Source organism: Caretta caretta, chromosome 1 (genome assembly GCF_965140235.1).
Source record: "Caretta caretta isolate rCarCar2 chromosome 1, rCarCar1.hap1, whole genome shotgun sequence".
NCBI lineage: Eukaryota > Metazoa > Chordata > Testudines > Cheloniidae > Caretta > Caretta caretta.
In genome coordinates, this window is record NC_134206.1 from 255462708 (window position 1) to 255480232 (window position 17525).

The window sequence follows — 17525 nt, forward strand, 5'->3', positions numbered from 1 at the left end:
ATAACTACTGTTTCTTTGTGCTATAGTATTAAAAAATGTTGTTTTTCTTCTTTTAATTCACCCATCAGGTTTTGATACCGATGGTTTGCCTTCAGCAGTGTGGCCAGGTGGAGAAACAGAAGCTCTCACACGACTGGAAAGGCACTTGGAACGAAAGGTATGTTGCAAATCATTGCTGTAAGCAAAAATTGGCATCTTGAAAACCATGGTTAATTACTATTACAAATAAGTATGGGGGGGAGAGCAGAATTTCCAAGAAACGTCAGCCAAAGACCAGTATCCTGATACAGATTGAATAGCTATTTTATTTTTTGTAATGATTTTTAAAAGTCGATGAAAATTTAGACTTTCAACTTGTGTAAAAATTGAACTAAAAGAAAATTTGATAACATCTCATGTAATTTTGAAAAATATATGAATGCTTTTTCCAGTGGAGATACCGTCAGTCACAAAAAGTGACTATAAAGATAACTTCTTAATCATTAGTTACGTTTCAGTTGTATATTCAACTTTATAATCTTCTTCTCTGCCTGTGAATCATCTAATCTATAGTCTACCAATTTGTTTTTCTTTTTCTAAGGCTTGGGTAGCAAACTTTGAAAGACCACGAATGAATGCAAATTCCCTTCTTGCAAGTCCCACAGGGCTTAGTCCCTATCTGCGGTTTGGCTGTCTGTCCTGTCGCCTTTTTTATTTCAAGTTAACGGACCTATACAAAAAGGTATGAACTCAACTTGGTCAGATAATCATGTTTATATATAGTGAAAAAAACTCTAATAAAATATGTTTTCTTTTTGTGATGCCTTTCAGGTAAAGAAGAACAGCTCCCCTCCCCTCTCCCTATATGGCCAGCTCTTGTGGCGTGAGTTTTTCTACACAGCAGCTACTAATAATCCACGCTTTGATAAAATGGAGGGAAATCCCATCTGTGTTCAGATTCCATGGGATAGGAATCCTGAGGCTTTGGCCAAGTGGGCAGAAGGCAGGACAGGATTTCCTTGGATTGATGCAATTATGACACAGCTCCGGCAGGAAGGTTGGATTCACCATTTAGCCAGACATGCTGTGGCATGCTTCTTGACTCGAGGTGACCTGTGGATTAGTTGGGAAGAAGGAATGAAGGTACAATTTTTCATTAATGAATTTCTGATGTAGATAATAAGAATTATATACAAAAGATATCCATTGGTAAATGCATCAACGTAGGTTTTAAAGCTTAAATTGTGGTCAAAACATTCAAACCATGTAGTTCTGATAGGAGTGTTGAGGCCTAACTTTCAGGTGCAGAGCGTGCCCTTTTGTAGATGTATAGAAATGGCCTTTGGTGCTTAGCTTTAGGTAACCCAGTTTGAAAATTGAGGTCAGCATTTATTAAATCTATGGGTTTTTTAAAAATTTAAATAGAATATGGGGGAATTGAGTAGATGACTTCTTGAGGTCCCTTTCAGCCGTACATTTCTATGAGAAGAATAAATACAGCTTATTCATCAGCTAATAGAAATTCTTTCCCAAACATACGTTCCACCCCCCCCCCCTTCCAAAAAAGAAACCACCAACCTTTTCTTTTCAGGTTAGTAGAGAAAACAAAATGGGAATTGAGGTGGGGGCAGGAAAGTAAGTGTTGAGGACACTCAGCATCTGGCCATATCAGACCCATACATGTTGGACAACATGATTTGTGAGTGATCACAATTAGTTAGTACAACTAACTAACTAACCAAATCTTCCTAAAACTGGAGACATGGCCATTCAAAGTACAAAATTGTGTGCATCTCATTGCTATTATTTGCACCATTCTTTGTTCAGTCCTTGTGTTTTATTATCTGAAACACAAACAAAAGCATCTCTAAATATGGTCACTTTTTTTAACTAACTACAGTTATAAACAAAGTTTTTAGTGTTTGAAACTTGAAGATTAATACATTTGCTGGCTGTGTTGTAAGCTCACTTATAATATTTCTTTTAATTATTTTTTTAACTGTTGAGTTGTGCTCACTTCCATTTTCCTGTTTCACATGTAAACAGAACTCTTGGTTATGCAAGTAATTGCACGAAAAATCCTAAGGCAGCTTGTCTTATGCAATTTATACACATATAAATTATATATCTGTATGCCTATAACATACAGCTTTGTGCATTTGATTGTACATATTACAGATATTACTTGGTCTACCCTTGGAGTAAATAACCCAACGTACAGAGGAACATTTGTGTAGTATAAAAATATATAAATTATACCTCCCTGTGCTGGTGAGAGTGAATCTCTCCTGCTAATTCTAGGTAGTATGTTATACAATCTTAGCAAGTATGCTTGAAGGGGAGCATCTAGTGGAGCAATTGTGTACTTACGTTTTGTCTCTCACCAGCGGAAGTTGGTCCAATAAAAGATATTACCTCACCCACCTTATATCTCTAAACTTGTTAGATTGGTGGCCACTTCAATTTAAAAATGCTTAAAAGTCTTGCAACTAAATATTTTTCAGAAAATACATAACTTAATTGTTTTAATAAAAAGGCATAATTGCAGGTATTCAAGCAAGTTTTATAGGTTTTTTTAATATCTTTAAATAGCTCTTGTTAACTGATACTGATTAAATTCTACTTTTTAGCTTTCTGAAGTGTTCTAATTTGGAATGAAGTATTAAATACAAGTTTAGCAAGAAAATACCTAATTAACCCCTCCCCTCCCCCACACACTTTTTTGCTGTGTATTAAACTTTACTATTTTATTTCTGATTTCTAGCAGAATATGTTAATTCTAGTCATGGGTCACATTAATATTTGTGGTTTAGTATTGTCCTGGGAAGGGAATTAGACGGTTTGTTTTTGTTATATAGAACATCTTGAGATTAGGTAAGTTTTAAAGGAAAAGTAACTACTTGCTGAATACTTTTTAAATGTGTGCTAAATAAGAATATATGTATTGAAAAGGAACTTTCAAAGCAGCTTTAGAAAACCTTTTCACTATTTAGAATTTTCCTTCAAGGAATAAGATTCTCTCTCTTTCATACAACAATCTTAATGATGCTTCTAAGCAGGGGAGCTTGTTTTATGCAAGTTAGGATTGACCAGATCAGCTCTCTCTATAGAAAGCACTGGAAATTTGAAATTCTTCTTTGAGTGTCCTCTACGACTACATAGTCCCTGTCTTGGGAGTGGTGCAGCAGGACGGTAGAACCTTCTAGTAGAAGTGCCCATTAGGTGCCCACACTCTCCTGTACACCTCATCTAATGCTCAAGTATGTTCTGAGGGTGAGAGTTTAAAGAGGTTGTGGCACTGTTGGCACCTCATTTCCTTCCAGCTGCAGCAGTAAAAGAATGTGAACCAACAGATCTCATGATCCACTGATACTTATTGCCTGTATCTTAGTGTAATGCTGTTAGTTCATAGTTCTATAGTTAGTAGTCTATAGTTAGTTTTTACTGTAACCTATAAATTAGGTTAGATTTAGATAAGATTGTGGATTTAAGAAAAAGCTTTATTTTTCAATACGGTTGATCCCAGTATGAAGAAAAACAGGCTCAAGGAGTGCACGTTTTGCACACAGGTCTTCCCAGTATCTGTCCTGCAGGTTCAGTGTTTTAAAATGTTTGGGGTGGAGCCATTACCCATCTATAGCACATTCACATCTTGGGCTAGCAAAGAAAGACAAAAGAGACTTCAGACCCTTTTATTACTAGTGGTCTTGTCTGTCAAACTTCTGGGATCCAAGAACTCTAAAGGATCAGAAAATAAGGATGGGAGGCCTGAATCAGCTCTGAGTACATCTGAATTCAAGAAAGTCGGAACAACGAAGGGATTGGTCCTGGCACTAAGCTCCAGTTCCAGATTGGTGGATTTGACCATTTCTAAGCCCTCCAATTTGACTCAAAAATTAATGCTTTATTCTGTGGAACTAGTTTCCGACTGTTTCTCATGGCTCTTCTGATAAGAGACTGAGATGGGACACTAAATGCAGAGAAGATCCAATATCTGTTCCACAATCTAAGACCCCCAGCTGGATTGTTAAGAAAGGATTTGTCATCACTTTCCATGACCCAGATCCCTACCACGGTCACTTCATTTGTTGCTTCAATATTGGATCCACAGATGTAGAGCCAGATCCCACGAGCATGCCTAGGATCTGATCATTTTCAGATCAGAATTTCTCTTCTTGGCACCTTATATTCTGAACAAGAGATGTAATGAAGGATTGGAGTGACCAGCAGGATTGGCCTTGGAGTCCTTAGCCATATTGGTCAACCCAAGCTTACCACGGTCACTTTATGAAGCATGAATCTTCAGTCCTGGTACATCTTTCACCAGAACCAAGGGTTCTGGATCTGACACCTAGAGAGTGTTCCCCATTGTCATAACCATTCAGCTAAGGGTAGCCTAGAATTCCTCCTTACCTGTAAGGGGTTAAGAAGCTCAAATAACCTGGTTGGCACCTGACCAAAAGGACCAATGGGGAAAGAAGATACTTTCAAATCTTGGGGGGCGGGGCAGAAGGGTTTTTTTGTGTGTTCCATCTTGGGAAGCAGAGAAGCATCAGGTCAGAAAACTCCTTCTCCTATAAACCACCCTAAAAATCTCTCATATTACAAAGTCCAGAATGTTAGTTCCTGGAGAAGGCATAAACCCCTCCCATTGCTGCTTCACCAACTGTAATGGCTCCTTAACCTCACGGCCATACACAAGTTCAAATGGTGAAAACCTTAAACTGGGATGTGGTACAGCCCTGTAGGCAAAGAGCAACTGCTGCAACACTAGGTCCCATTCGTTGGAGTGCTCATTTACGAATTTACGTATCATGGCCCCCAAAGTTCCATCAGACTTCTCCACCAGGCCATTTGTTTGATGATGGTAAGGGGTGGCAACCAAGTGGTTCACCCCATGAGCTTCCCAAAGGCTTTTCATGGTTCCTGCCAGGAAATTAGTTCTCGAATCTCTAAGGATGTCAGAGGGCCAACCTACCCTGGCAAAAATGTCTGTTAGTGCCTGGCACATACTTTAAGCCCTGGCATTGCTCAGAGCTACTGCTTCTGACCATCAGATGGCAAAATCCATGAAAGTCAGTATGTACTGCTTTCCTCTGGGTGTCTTTTTTGGGAAAGGACCCAGAATATCCACAGCTACTCACTGAAATGGGACCTCAATGATGGGGTGTGGCTGGAGAGGGACTATAACCTGGTCTTGGGGTTTTCCCACTCTTTGGCACACCTCACAAGACTGGACATAGGTAGAAAGATCCTTGCCCATTCCTTCCCAGTGGAAGGACCTCCCCAAACGGTCTTTGGTTCTGTTCACCCCAGCATGGCCACTAGGATGATCATGGGCTAAGCTCAAGAGCTTTACCCGGTACTTAGTTGGAACTACTAACTGTCTCTGAGGATGCCAGTCTTCCTGGTGCCCACCAGACTTTTGCATAAAAGTCCTCTTTCTACAACAAACTGGGATCGATTAGAAGAGCTGAGAGGTGGTGGGTTGCTCCGTGCCGCTGGCAAGCTCCCTGGAGGCTTTCATCTGCTTCCTGTTCAGCCTGGAACTATTCCCTTGGTGCTGGAGATCTCAGTTCCTCACTGGATTGTGGACTTGGGCTTGGTCCCTCTGGAAGCGATGCAGGTGATGGGGCTGTTTCTGTTGACTGACTGTGAACCACTCTCCGCTGGTGCACTATGTTGTGTTTCAGGCTCTGGCTGAGCCTTTTTCGTAGGTTCAGCTGCTGCTGCCAGTGCAGGCTTGGTGGTGCCCTCTGGTGTTGGAGGTGTAGGCAGGGTTGCAAGTGCTGGACTCAGTGCTGGTTGCTTTGCCAGTTCCGGTTCTGGGACTGGCTTTGGCTGGGTCTCTGGGACTGGATCCACTATGGCTGTTGCAGTCGTTGGCAGGGGTTCCAGTTCCATCACCTCAGTCTGAGTCTCTGGTAACACAGATTGGGCCCTTGTTGAAGGCTCAGGAACAGAGCTAGGTGTGACAGCTCGCTTAGCCTGGCTGCGGGTGACCATTCCCACCCTCTTAGTTAGCTTCACATGGTTGTCCAAGTCTTCCCCCAGCAGCATGGGAATGGGATAATCATCATAGACTGCAAAAGTCCACATTCCTGACCGCCCTTGTACTGGACAGGCAACTTGGCTGTAGGCAAGTCAAAAGAGTTGGACTTGAAGAGTTGAATCGTCACTTGGACCTCTGGGTTGATTAAGCTGGGGTCCACTAAGGATTGATGGATAGCCGACACTTGTGCTCCAGTGTCCCTCCCCGCGATAACCTTCTTCCCGCCCACACTCAGTTTCCTTTCGCTCTGAGGGAACTTGGGAGGCATCTAGGCCTGAGGACCTTTGGTGTGACTCCGGTGTAATGAACTGCAGTCTGTTGGAGTTCTTGGGGCAGTCGGCCTTCACATGCCCCAGCTCATTACATTTAAAACATCGCCCAGCTGACTGGCCACTGTGGCAAGGTGGGTTGCTGGAGACTGGTGTTGGGTGACAATAAGGTGTTTGGGTTTTTCCTTGGAATGTAGGTGGGGCCTTGGGCTGCCCCTGGCGATAGGGTGTTGTCTCGGGTTGCCCCTTCTGATATCCGCTCCAACTGCTACTAGTTTTTTTCTTTTTCGCCACCTCCACCTATTTGGTTCCAATCTCCCCTGACTCGATTACTGTTTTGGGCTTCCCATCTAGGATGTACCTTTCTGTTTCCTCATGAACACCCTCTAAGAACTGCTCCATTTGCGTTAGGAAAGAGATCTTCCAGAGATTTAACACTTGCTCCTGATATCCAGGCATCCCAATTTTTTACAGTGTGGTAGGTGTGTGGGGAAAATGCCATGTCTGGTTTCCATTTTAGAGCTCTGAACCACCGACGGGCAGGCTCGGATGTTAGCCCCATTCTGATTCTGGCCTGTTTTTTAAAGTTCATAACTGTTCATGTGTTCCTTAGGTATTTCAGCCGCCACCTCTGCTAAGGGTCCACTGAGGTGCAGCCTCAGCTCTACCATGTACTGGTCTGCAGAGATCGTGTACCCACGGCAGGCCCTTTCGAAATTGTCTAAGAAGGGAACTTACTGTGATGGGAAGCGGTACCTGGAGAAGGATTGCTAGGGTTGTTTGGTATACTTTGCTTAGCCCTTGCCATCTCTAACTCCAGTTCATGCTTCCTCTCTCTTTCCGTCTCCTCCTGAGCATGCTGCTGGGCCTCCATAGCTCTGTCATGGGCAGCTTTTTCTGCCTCCATCCATCTCTCGTCAGCTTCCAATCTGGCTAATTCTAATTTCTTTTGGACATCACTGTCAGTCATCCTACCCTTTCTGTAGCCTAACCCGAGAGCTAGAAAGAAAAAAAAACACTTGTGAATTCCCCTGCAGGAGGTTAACTACCCTGCCCTCAGGCAGAGGAAAAAAAACTCCAGGTGCTCCCAGCTTTAAAAAAAAATCCTTAAAAAAACCTCCCTGCTTTCCAAGCATCCAAAAGGGGAAAAAAAAAAAGTCCTTTTAAAATCCTATTGTGTGTTTGGTTCAAAATGATCCCACCCACGCTGCCCCCATGTCAGGGTTCCCTCCCCACTTTGAACTCTAGGGGACCCGCATGAAAGACCCACTAAGCTTATTTCTACCAGCTTAGGTTAAAACTTCCGCAAGGCACAAATTCTTTGCCCTTGGAGGGTACACTGCCACCACCAAGTGATTTAACAAAGAATCAGAGAAAGGACCACTTGGAGTTCCTATTCCCCCAAAATATCCCCGTAAGCCCTTACACCCCCTTTCCTGGGGAGGCTTGAGAATAATATCCTAACCAATTGGTTACACAGTGATCACAGACACAAACCCCTGGGTCTTCGGACAATGGAGAAATCAGTCAGGTTCTTAAAAGAAGGATTTTATTTTTAAAAAAGGTAAAAATCATCTCTGTAAAATCAGGATGGAAAATAACTTTACAGGATAACAAAAGATTCAAAAACACAGCAGAACTTCCTCTAGACTTAGTTTCAAAGTTACGAAAAAACAGGAATAAACTTCCTTCCAGCAAAGGAAAAATTCACAAGCAGAACAAAAGATAATCTAACACGCCTTGCCTGGGTTTTACTTACAATTTTTATAATATCAGAGACTTTTAGGATGGTTTATAGGAGAAGGAGTTTTCTGACCTGTTGCTTCTCTGCTTCCCAAGATGGAACACACACAAAAACCCTTCTGTCCCGCCCCCCCCAAGATCTGAAAATATCTTCTTTCCCCATTGGTCCTTTTGGTTAGGTGCCAACCAGGTTATTTGAGCTTCTTAACCCCTTACAGGTAAGGAGGAATTCCAGGCTACCCTTAGCTGTATGTTTGACACCCATCCTTGCTACAGGAGACACTATTTGATGAAGAGCATCAGAAAACATCTCCTCTACAGAAATTTCAACAAGATATGGAGCCTGGACAGTGGCTCATCTCTTGACGAAAATGTGAGTGTAACTGCAGCATTGTCTCCTGAGGATGTGATTTAATTTCAAAAGCTAGTGGATAGGGTGGCATCAAGTTTAAAATGACCATCAGCAGCTTTGAAAGAAACCACGCATCCATTTTTTGACATTTTGGGCTCTACTGTAAAGAGTATGGTCTCATTGTCCATTTTGGTCTCTGGTCCAATCCATCTTCATAGATATTTAGGTCAGAAGGGACCATTATGATCATCTAGTCTGACCTCCTGCACAATGCATGTCAATCAGCTTAAAAAAAGGCAGATAAATTATGTCAGGTCCCACTGAAGGGTTCTCCTATTTTCATGTGCCTAATTCTCTAGTGGTAGCAGTAACAATTCGGAGCTCCAAATCAGGTCTTCTACATTTGACGACTTCAACTCCTTATGACAAAGAGGGGAAAAAGTTGGACTCTCTAAGGAGAGAATTATTTTTACCAGCTTCTTTAAACATACATGTGTCCAATCATCAAGCAGTAATATCCAAGTATTATTTTCACTTCTGGGAGAAGATCTCAATGTTAACCAAGAACCTCTCCGAGGATCAGAGAAGCTTAACAGCTCTCATTAAAAAGAGCCAGAATGTGGCAAAACATGCCCTTAGGGCATTGTTTGATGTTTCTGACACTGCTTCAAGAGCTAAGGCATCAGCAGTAGCACTCCACAGATGTACATGATCCTCATCTTTGCCTATGGAAACAGACAAAAATTAAGGATTTACCTTTTGAAGGAGACAGGCTGTTCAGTTAAAAAACTGTTGAAGTGCTGGAGAAAATGGACACACTCCACTGCGAGATCTATGGGGTTATTACCTCCCTTATTGTAGAAAAACATCTGCAACTATGTTCAAATTTGAGAGACAATACTTTCTATCTTCTTCCTCATTATTATTATTATTATTATTATTATTTATTATTATACCGTTAGGAGACGTCCTTATTATCAACAACACCACACAGCCTCTGAAATTCAGGGGAGACAGAGAAATCCTGCAAGTCATGAATGAGGACAAAGAACTTCTTAACTACATCTTCCTTTCCTTATGTCAGACCATGGGTTTGATGTGATGAACAAGGGCATCAAACCAATTTCAGTAAATACCACCCATATTTTAAGGAACAGTCTCTCTCATTTCTACAGTCCCTGGACAAATATCACCTTGGACAGATGAGTTTTAGATACAGTAAAATAAGATTATACCATCCAATTCAAATTTCTTCTTCCATGCAACTCCCCTACCCCTCTCCCTCTTCAGGGACCCTTCCCATAAGAACTTAAGGATGGAAGCACAAGGAAGGTCTGTTGCAATCTGGGGCTATAGAAGAAGTTCCATTAGGTTCCAAGAACAAGGGATTCTACTCTGGGTACTTCTAATCCAAAAAAGAATGGAGGTGACCGACCAAATCTAAACCTCAGAGCTTTAAACAGGTTTATCAGGAAGTTTCAACTGAGAATGGTAATTAGGGGGTTGATTATTCCCTCCTTGTCTGCTCTGGATTGGTTTGGTACTCTTTATCTCAGGGACACTTTTTCATAAAACCATTTCTAGTATAGGCTCCTACCTTTTTGGCCTACCAACCACACCCAGAGTCCACCAAATGAACGGGTCTGGTAGCAGCATATTTGAAGAGAGAAGAAATTTTCATTTTCGTGTATTTAGACAATTGGCTTCTGAAGGCTCCATCCAAAGAAGAATTACAGAAAGCCATTTGGATTACTCGTGTTTTTATTTAGAACACTAAGTCTTCTCATAAACAAAGAAAAGTCTTTTCTCACACCATCACAAAAGATTCCATTCATTGATGTGATTCCCGACTCCATAAAAGGAAGAGAATGGTAGTTTATTTGTTAACTCTGTTGGGTCTGATGGCATCCACAACATGTTTGACTCTGTATGCCGAGCTCAGAATGAGACCTCTTCAGTGCTGGCTACAAAGGAATTTCAGACCCATTACAGACAGCATGCAAAAATTACTCACTGTTCCAAGGAATACTTGTCTTTTGCTAAGGTGGTGGCTGGAACTTCAAAATACCCTCAAAGGCATTTTTGTTCAGCCTTTCTTCTCCTTCTTTAGTAATAACCACCATAGATGCTTCAAAGACAGGGCGGAAGTGCATCTTTGCAGTGTGTTTATTTGAGGCCCTTTGAATGACAGAGAATCCCTGTTACACATAAATGTTTTGGAACTGAGGGAAATCCAGTTAGATTTCAGAGCATCTCTCTCGCAGCTGCAAAATGCAGTAGTTCAAGTGGCCATGGAGCATGTGTCAGCAACATATGTGAACAAACAAGGAGGAGCTTTATCATCTTAACTTTGCAAAGAGGCAGTAAAACTTTGGGATTGGTGTATCCAGCACAATGTATACTCAATTGCTCTGTGTGAAGCAAGTGAACACAGTATGATTGAAGATCAGTTGAGCAGAGATTCTTTGCAGACAAACAAATGGTCTCTTAAAAAATATGGTAATTCAGGATATTTTCAGCCTTTGGAGATTTCCAGACAGAGATATATTTGCAACCAGATTCAATAGGAAATGTCCCTATTTCCGTTCAAAACTGGCTCAGACAGCCTGTCATTGACGTATGTATTCCTCCTAGATTGGGAAGGAGGGTTCAGTGTATGCATTTCCCCCATTTCCCCTCATTCTCCAGTGATAAAAAGGGTAAGGCAAGATTCAGCTAGCATGATTCTCATTGCTCCAGAGTGGCAAAGACAATAGTGGTACACCGAATGCCTTCATTTATCCAAAGGTAATGACAAAATGCTCCCATCATCAATGGGCCTACTACCCCAGCAGGAGGGGAAGGTTGTCCACCCAAATTTTCAGTCATTACATTTGAGAGCTTGGGCGATAGGCCTTTGACAGAGTTAGAAAGATTGTGCTCAGTTCAGGTGCAAAGAATTTTAATTAATTCCAGAAAACTATCAACTAGAAAAAAGTTATGGGTTCAAGTGGAGAAGATTAGTTTTTGTGGGCAACTGGGAAAGGTGTTTGACCTGGTGTTAGCTCCAGTACAACTTATTGTAAAATATCTATTATGCTTAAAAAGAGTGCGGTTGTCTCTGCACTCCATTAAGGTTCATCTAGCTGTATACCATACTCACGTTAATGGAAAAAAAAAATATATATATATATAACTAAATTCAAATTCCATGGCATGACAGGGTCCTGCACTGGGGGGATACAAGTTCAGTAGCCCTTTCAAAAAGTTTGACCAATGCTGGTCAAACTTTTTGAAAGGGCTGCTGAACTTGTATTTCCCCAGTGCAGGGCCCTGTCATGCCATGGAATTTGAATTTAGTTTGGACTCCTCTCTTGTCTAACTTGAGCTTATAGTTAGCTGCTCTTTGTTTCACTTATCTGCGAAGACCGTGTTTATGATAGCAGTTACTTCTCAAGAAGAATTTGTGAACTACATGCACTGGTGTGGACCTCCTCCCCCTTATGCACTTTTTATAAGGACATAGTGGTTCTTAGACCAGACCCTAAATTTCTTCCTAAAGTTGTTTGAGTTTCATGTAAATCAGACCATTAATCTATTCTTTCCCAAAGCCTCATTCATCTAAAGGGGAGAATTTAGATTACATTCTTTAGATACCAAGAGAGTACTCTCATATTACTTAGATAGAACAAAGAGTTAAGTCTTCTTCCAAGTTATTTATTTCATATGCTGGTAACTCTAAAGGTAAAGTCATTTCTCTCAGTCCTCCTGTCTAGATAGGTTAGTGCATTTAAGAATGTTACAGAAGAACTTCTTTCCCTACTCCTAGTCTGTCCAGAGCTCATTCTACTAGAACAGTAGCTACATCTGTGGCTTTTTATAAAAATATTGCCCTTATTGAGATATGCAAAGCTGCTACATGGAGGTTGTTTCACATTTGCACAGAGCATTATGCATTGGATACGGCATCCTGGTTACACACCCAGTTTGGTAGAGTGGTACTCCAATCCTTGCTTAGTTAGAGCTCTTCATCCCTCTGTTCAATTTGCTGTACTGCTTGCAAGACTATCCCAAGAGTGGGGATATGCTGAGGATGCTCGAAGAAGAAATGAAGGTTACTTGTAACTGGAGTTCTTCAAGATGGACTCTGCATATTCATGCTCCCCGACCACCTTCCCCACTCCTGCAGAGTCCAGATTAAAATATCTTGGGTTTTCTGCTCTAGCAGTGGAAGGAACTGAGGGGGCAATGTTCCTATGCCCCCTTTAAACTCTCACCCTCAGAAAGTGCTCAAGTGCTGGACAGGGAGGGCAGGGGAGCATGGATGCCTAATGGGCACTGCTAATAGAAGGTTCTACCATACAGCACTGGTTGGCATGAGTCACAAGAATGTAATTACACAGTGTCGATCTCTAAGAACTCAAGTTACAAGTAAGTAAGAAACCTTCATATGTCAAAGCTGTTAAGTTCTAGAATTTTTTAGAATAAGTAATTATTAAATGTTAACTGTCTATTTCACCTTGAATGGTCTCTTGCAACATGTATAACAGTCTGTTCCACCTTGTATTTAGCTGTGACACTGAGTACCTTTCCCAGACCGGAAGAAGAGCTCTGTGTAAGCCCAAAAGCTTCACTCTTTCACTAAGAGAAGTGATCCAATAAAAGATATTACCTCACCCACCTTGTCTCTCTAATTATTAAGTTAACTGTTAAGTTAATTGAAACCATTTTTATAGCTTTTTGGAAAATTAATTACCTAATGCTTTCTAGTGGGAAAGTTATGTAGCTTTCTAGTAGAGAACATACAGAGCTAACTAGGTAAGAAAATTCCACCCCTAACCAGAGACAGTGTGGTCTAGTGGATAGAGCACGGCACAGGGATTCAGGAGACCTAGGTTCTATTCCTAGCTCTGCCACTGGCCCACTTAGGTGACTCGGAGCGAGTTATTTCACTGCTCTGTGTTTGTTTCCCATCTGTAAAATGCATTTGTACAAAATATGTCCAACTTCTGTGCTGTAGAAGCCAGATATATCTCTTTTCCACTATCCCACTTGAATGGACTATAAAGAGGTACTTGTGTAAATATTTATTGAGCACTCTTTGGATGTTACCAAGTCTGTGCAAATGTCAGTACTATGCTCTTAAATGTTGAAATGCTATCTTTTCTGACATCTTGATAGCTGAGCAATGCTTAGGAATGTTTGTGGAAAAATTTAACACATTTAGAATAACTTGATACTATTATTTCTTAAGGTGTTTGAAGAATTGCTGCTTGATGCAGATTGGAGTGTAAATGCTGGAAGCTGGATGTGGCTTTCCTGTAGTTCGTTTTTTCAGCAGTTTTTTCACTGCTACTGTCCTGTGGGTTTTGGGAGAAGAACTGATCCTAATGGGGACTACATCAGGTAATCTCATGTACAATCCACCCCATAAATATTATAAAGCCATCTTTGAAGTTGCCTGAGTTTTAAACAGCTATGTGTTTTAAACTATACTTTTTTTTCTTTAAAGACGTTATTTGCCTATACTTAGAGGTTTCCCTGCAAAATACATATACGATCCTTGGAATGCCCCAGAGAGCATCCAGAAGGCTGCAAAATGTGTAATAGGAGTTCATTATCCTAAACCAATGGTAAATCATGCAGAGGCAAGCCGCCTGAATATTGAGAGGATGAAACAAATCTACCAGCAGCTTTCACGATACAGAGGCTTGGGTATGACTGTAGTCTACTTCGTATATTTAATTGAGGTTTTGTCTCCCCTTCAAGTTGTAACAACCCATTCTGTAGCTATGGGGGCCAGATATGAGCCCAGTGTCGGGGTAGCCTAGTTAACCAACAAAAGTGGATTATAAGAGCAGTGTATCCTTCTAACACTTGTCTTTTCCCTCTCACTCACCTCTTCCCAGCCCTTTGCAATTCATCTGGTCTGCACCTGCCTATGGAGTTCGTCCTGAAGTTTCTTTAAGATCATGTCATCTCCAGGGCATCAAAATAGACTTGTATAGATTAATTTTACTACCAGATAGAATTACTGCAAGAAAAAGTTACAGTGGAAAAGGTCTTGCAACCTTAACTATACAATCTGCTATTCACAAACATGGTAGTTTATCTTTATAAATTAATTTTAACCTTTGTTTACATTCTTCCATCTATTTAAAAAAGTCCACTTCTCCCACTGTTGTGCAACATGTGCATTTGTTGACACCTGCCTGTCCAAATAATGGCTGTATTCCAGGGATGTGGGGTATATACATAGATATGAAGTAACTTGTGATGTCTTTTACACTAAAATGCACTATATTTAACATATGCAATTAACGTTTCTTGCAAAAATATTGACTTTTTGATAAGTAAAATAATTATAACTTAAAATTACTTGGAAAGATATTCCAATTTACAGTAGAGGAGGAAAAAAATAATTCTCCCCACTGATGAAGTTCAACTACTAAAGAAAATACTGTTGAGAGACAAGGGAAGATATATACACTAAATCAAAACACATGTGCTTGCCTCAATATTGTTGGCAATGAATTTTGTTTCCTTGATTAGGTCTTCTTGCAACAGTGCCTTCTAACCCAAATGGAAATGGAAATGGTGGCCTAATGGGATATTCACCAGGAGAAAACATCTCTGGTTGTAGTAGTGCAGGTGGTAAGTAGAATCTCCTATTCTGACAAAAGTATTGGACCTGAGAAGTTGCATAAACGCCTTAAGTGAGCCCCCTAGCATGCTACAGTAACTCCTCACTTAACGTTGTAGTTATGTTCCTGAAAATTGCTACTTTAAGCAAAACGATGTTAAGCAAATCCAATTTCTCCATAAGAATTAATGTAAATAGCAGGGGTTAGGTTCCAGGGAAATTTTTTTCACCAGACAAAACACTATATTTTATTTATATTTATATCTATAGACACACACACACACACAGTATAAGTTTTTTAAACAAACAATTTAATACTGTACACAACAATGATGATTGTGAAGCTTGGTTGAGATGGTGAAGTCAGAGGTTGGAAGAGGGTAGGATATTTCCCAGGGAATGCCTTACTGCTAAATGATGAACTAGCACTCGGCTGAGCCCTCAAGGGTTAACACGTTGTTAATGTAGCCTTACACTCTGCAAGGTGGCACGAATGGAGGGAGGGGAGACAGAGACACACACCATGTGTGCATTGCCCCTTTAAGTACTTTGACCTCACTCTAAGTACACTGCCTTTTTAAGTAGATCAGGAAGTTGAGACAGCAGCTGCTGCCAGCAGGCTCCCTCCGTCCTGAGCCCTGTCATGTCTTCCTCCTCTTCTCCCCCAGCCCCCCAGGGAGATGAGGTGCAGGGGGAGAGGAACACCCTGATATCAGCCCCCTCTTTCCCCACCTCCCTCCCCCCTTACACAGCAAGCAGGAGCAGCTCCAAGACATAGGCAGGAGCAGCACATGGCAGTGGGGGGAGGGACAGCTGAACTGCCTGGCAATTAGTAGCCTGCTGGGCAGCTGCCACACAAGGAACTTAAGGGAGCTGATGGGGGGCTGTCGGTTCACCCTGGTTCCAAGCCCCCACCAGCTAGCTCCAACGGCCTGCTCTTCCTGCAAGCAGTGGACAAAGCAGGTGGCTGCCAAACAACATTATAAGGGAGAATTGCGCAACTTTAAATGAGCCTGTTCTCTAATTGATCAGCAACGAAACAACGTTAACTTGGACGACGTTAAGTGAGGAGTTACTGTATTATGTAGAAACAGCTACCCTCATGAAAACAGTTTTGTGAAAACGGCTCTTAAGAATGATTTCAGATCCACTCTTCCACCATAGCTAATTTTTGCATGATTATATAAATGTTAGAGTCGCTCATCTGAAGAATTGGTATATTCAGCATAAGTAAGTAGAAAGGAATGTTCTTTAGAAAGGAATGGTCTAACCCTTGTAAAAGTATTAATACATTTCAAGCAATTCTTCAAAACATTTGTACATCTATTTCCCTCCTAGGAATCATTAATACCTTGTGATAGTGGTAACATCATAAATTAAATCAAGCTGTAAACTCTGAGGCAAGGCCCATTTTTGCTATATTTGTACCGTGCCTAGTACTTTGGGGACTGTGGATACTCTAGCTACCAACCCAGTACAAATAATGATGGTAAAATATCCCAAACATACCTACAATACATAATGTATAACTTTTCAATTGGGTTTTAATTAAAAATATTTTTAGCCTACAAACATCCTTTAGGTGATGTACAGATGTTAGTATTTTATATACAGAATATAGGGAATAAAACATGCTCTGAAACTTAAACATCAAAGGCAAAACTTTCAAAGGGGCTTCAGTCCAGCATACAAAGTTGAGGAGACAATTTTGCATTATCAGATTCTTGTGTACATAAATTGCATTTGTATTTTTCATATCAGGAATGTGGGTCTCAGCTACTTGGTTGATGCACAGAGATCTGAATTGGTTTGAGCAATACCTTGGACATAAAATTTTCCCCTTAACTTCAGAGGTTACATTTAAAAAAAATCTTCATAAATTTCACTTTACAGAACCCTTTATAGCTTTAGAATGCAATATTCAGTAATTCCCATTTTGTACAAGACAGTACATATTTCAAACATTACACTTAATTATTTATTAAATGTTCAATCTGTGCTGTATTCTATGCTAAAATTTTTTTTTTAAAATGTCCTTTTTTCAGGAGCTCAACTGGGAAGCACTGATGGTCATACAGTGGGCGTTCAGACATGTGCCCTAGAAGACTCACATGCAGGATCAAGTGGAATACAGCAGCACGGTATTATTCAGCAAATAAAATGTGTTCAGAAAAGTTCTCATGATTCTTGAAATTGTTAAAAACCTCAGTTTCCCTGGGCCACTTCTCCTTTGGCCCTATGCACCTTCCTGCCCCTTTGCAGCAGGGCCGCAGCCTGGCAGGTAATGGGTTGGAGCCCGTATCTGCTCCCCCAAGCCTACCCAGCACTGCTCTGTCCAAGGTGCTACTCCTTTTGTCAGGAGCCAGTCCTTCTCCCTTGCTGGCCAGGGAGTGACTGCCTTCTCCCTAGCTGGGCAGCCTTTATATAGGACCTAGCTGGGTCATGATTGGCTGCCCCTTCCCCCATCCTGATTGGCTCTCCCCAGGTCTTCACTGATTGGCTGCTGGT

General features: G+C 41.2%; 1 protein-coding gene across 1 annotated transcript in view; it reads left to right on the forward strand.

Moving 5' to 3' along the window:
• The window catches only part of CRY1 (cryptochrome circadian regulator 1), an 82252-nt gene that overhangs the window by 51746 nt on the left and 12981 nt on the right, over positions 1 to 17525 (forward strand). Inside the window, exons 5-11 of the mRNA XM_048832314.2 lie at positions 69 to 157; positions 581 to 721; positions 811 to 1122; positions 13629 to 13780; positions 13887 to 14089; positions 14927 to 15028; positions 17063 to 17158. Coding sequence (XP_048688271.1) covers positions 69 to 157; positions 581 to 721; positions 811 to 1122; positions 13629 to 13780; positions 13887 to 14089; positions 14927 to 15028; positions 17063 to 17158 — 1095 coding nt within the window. The remainder of the gene's footprint in view (positions 1 to 68; positions 158 to 580; positions 722 to 810; positions 1123 to 13628; positions 13781 to 13886; positions 14090 to 14926; positions 15029 to 17062; positions 17159 to 17525) is intronic.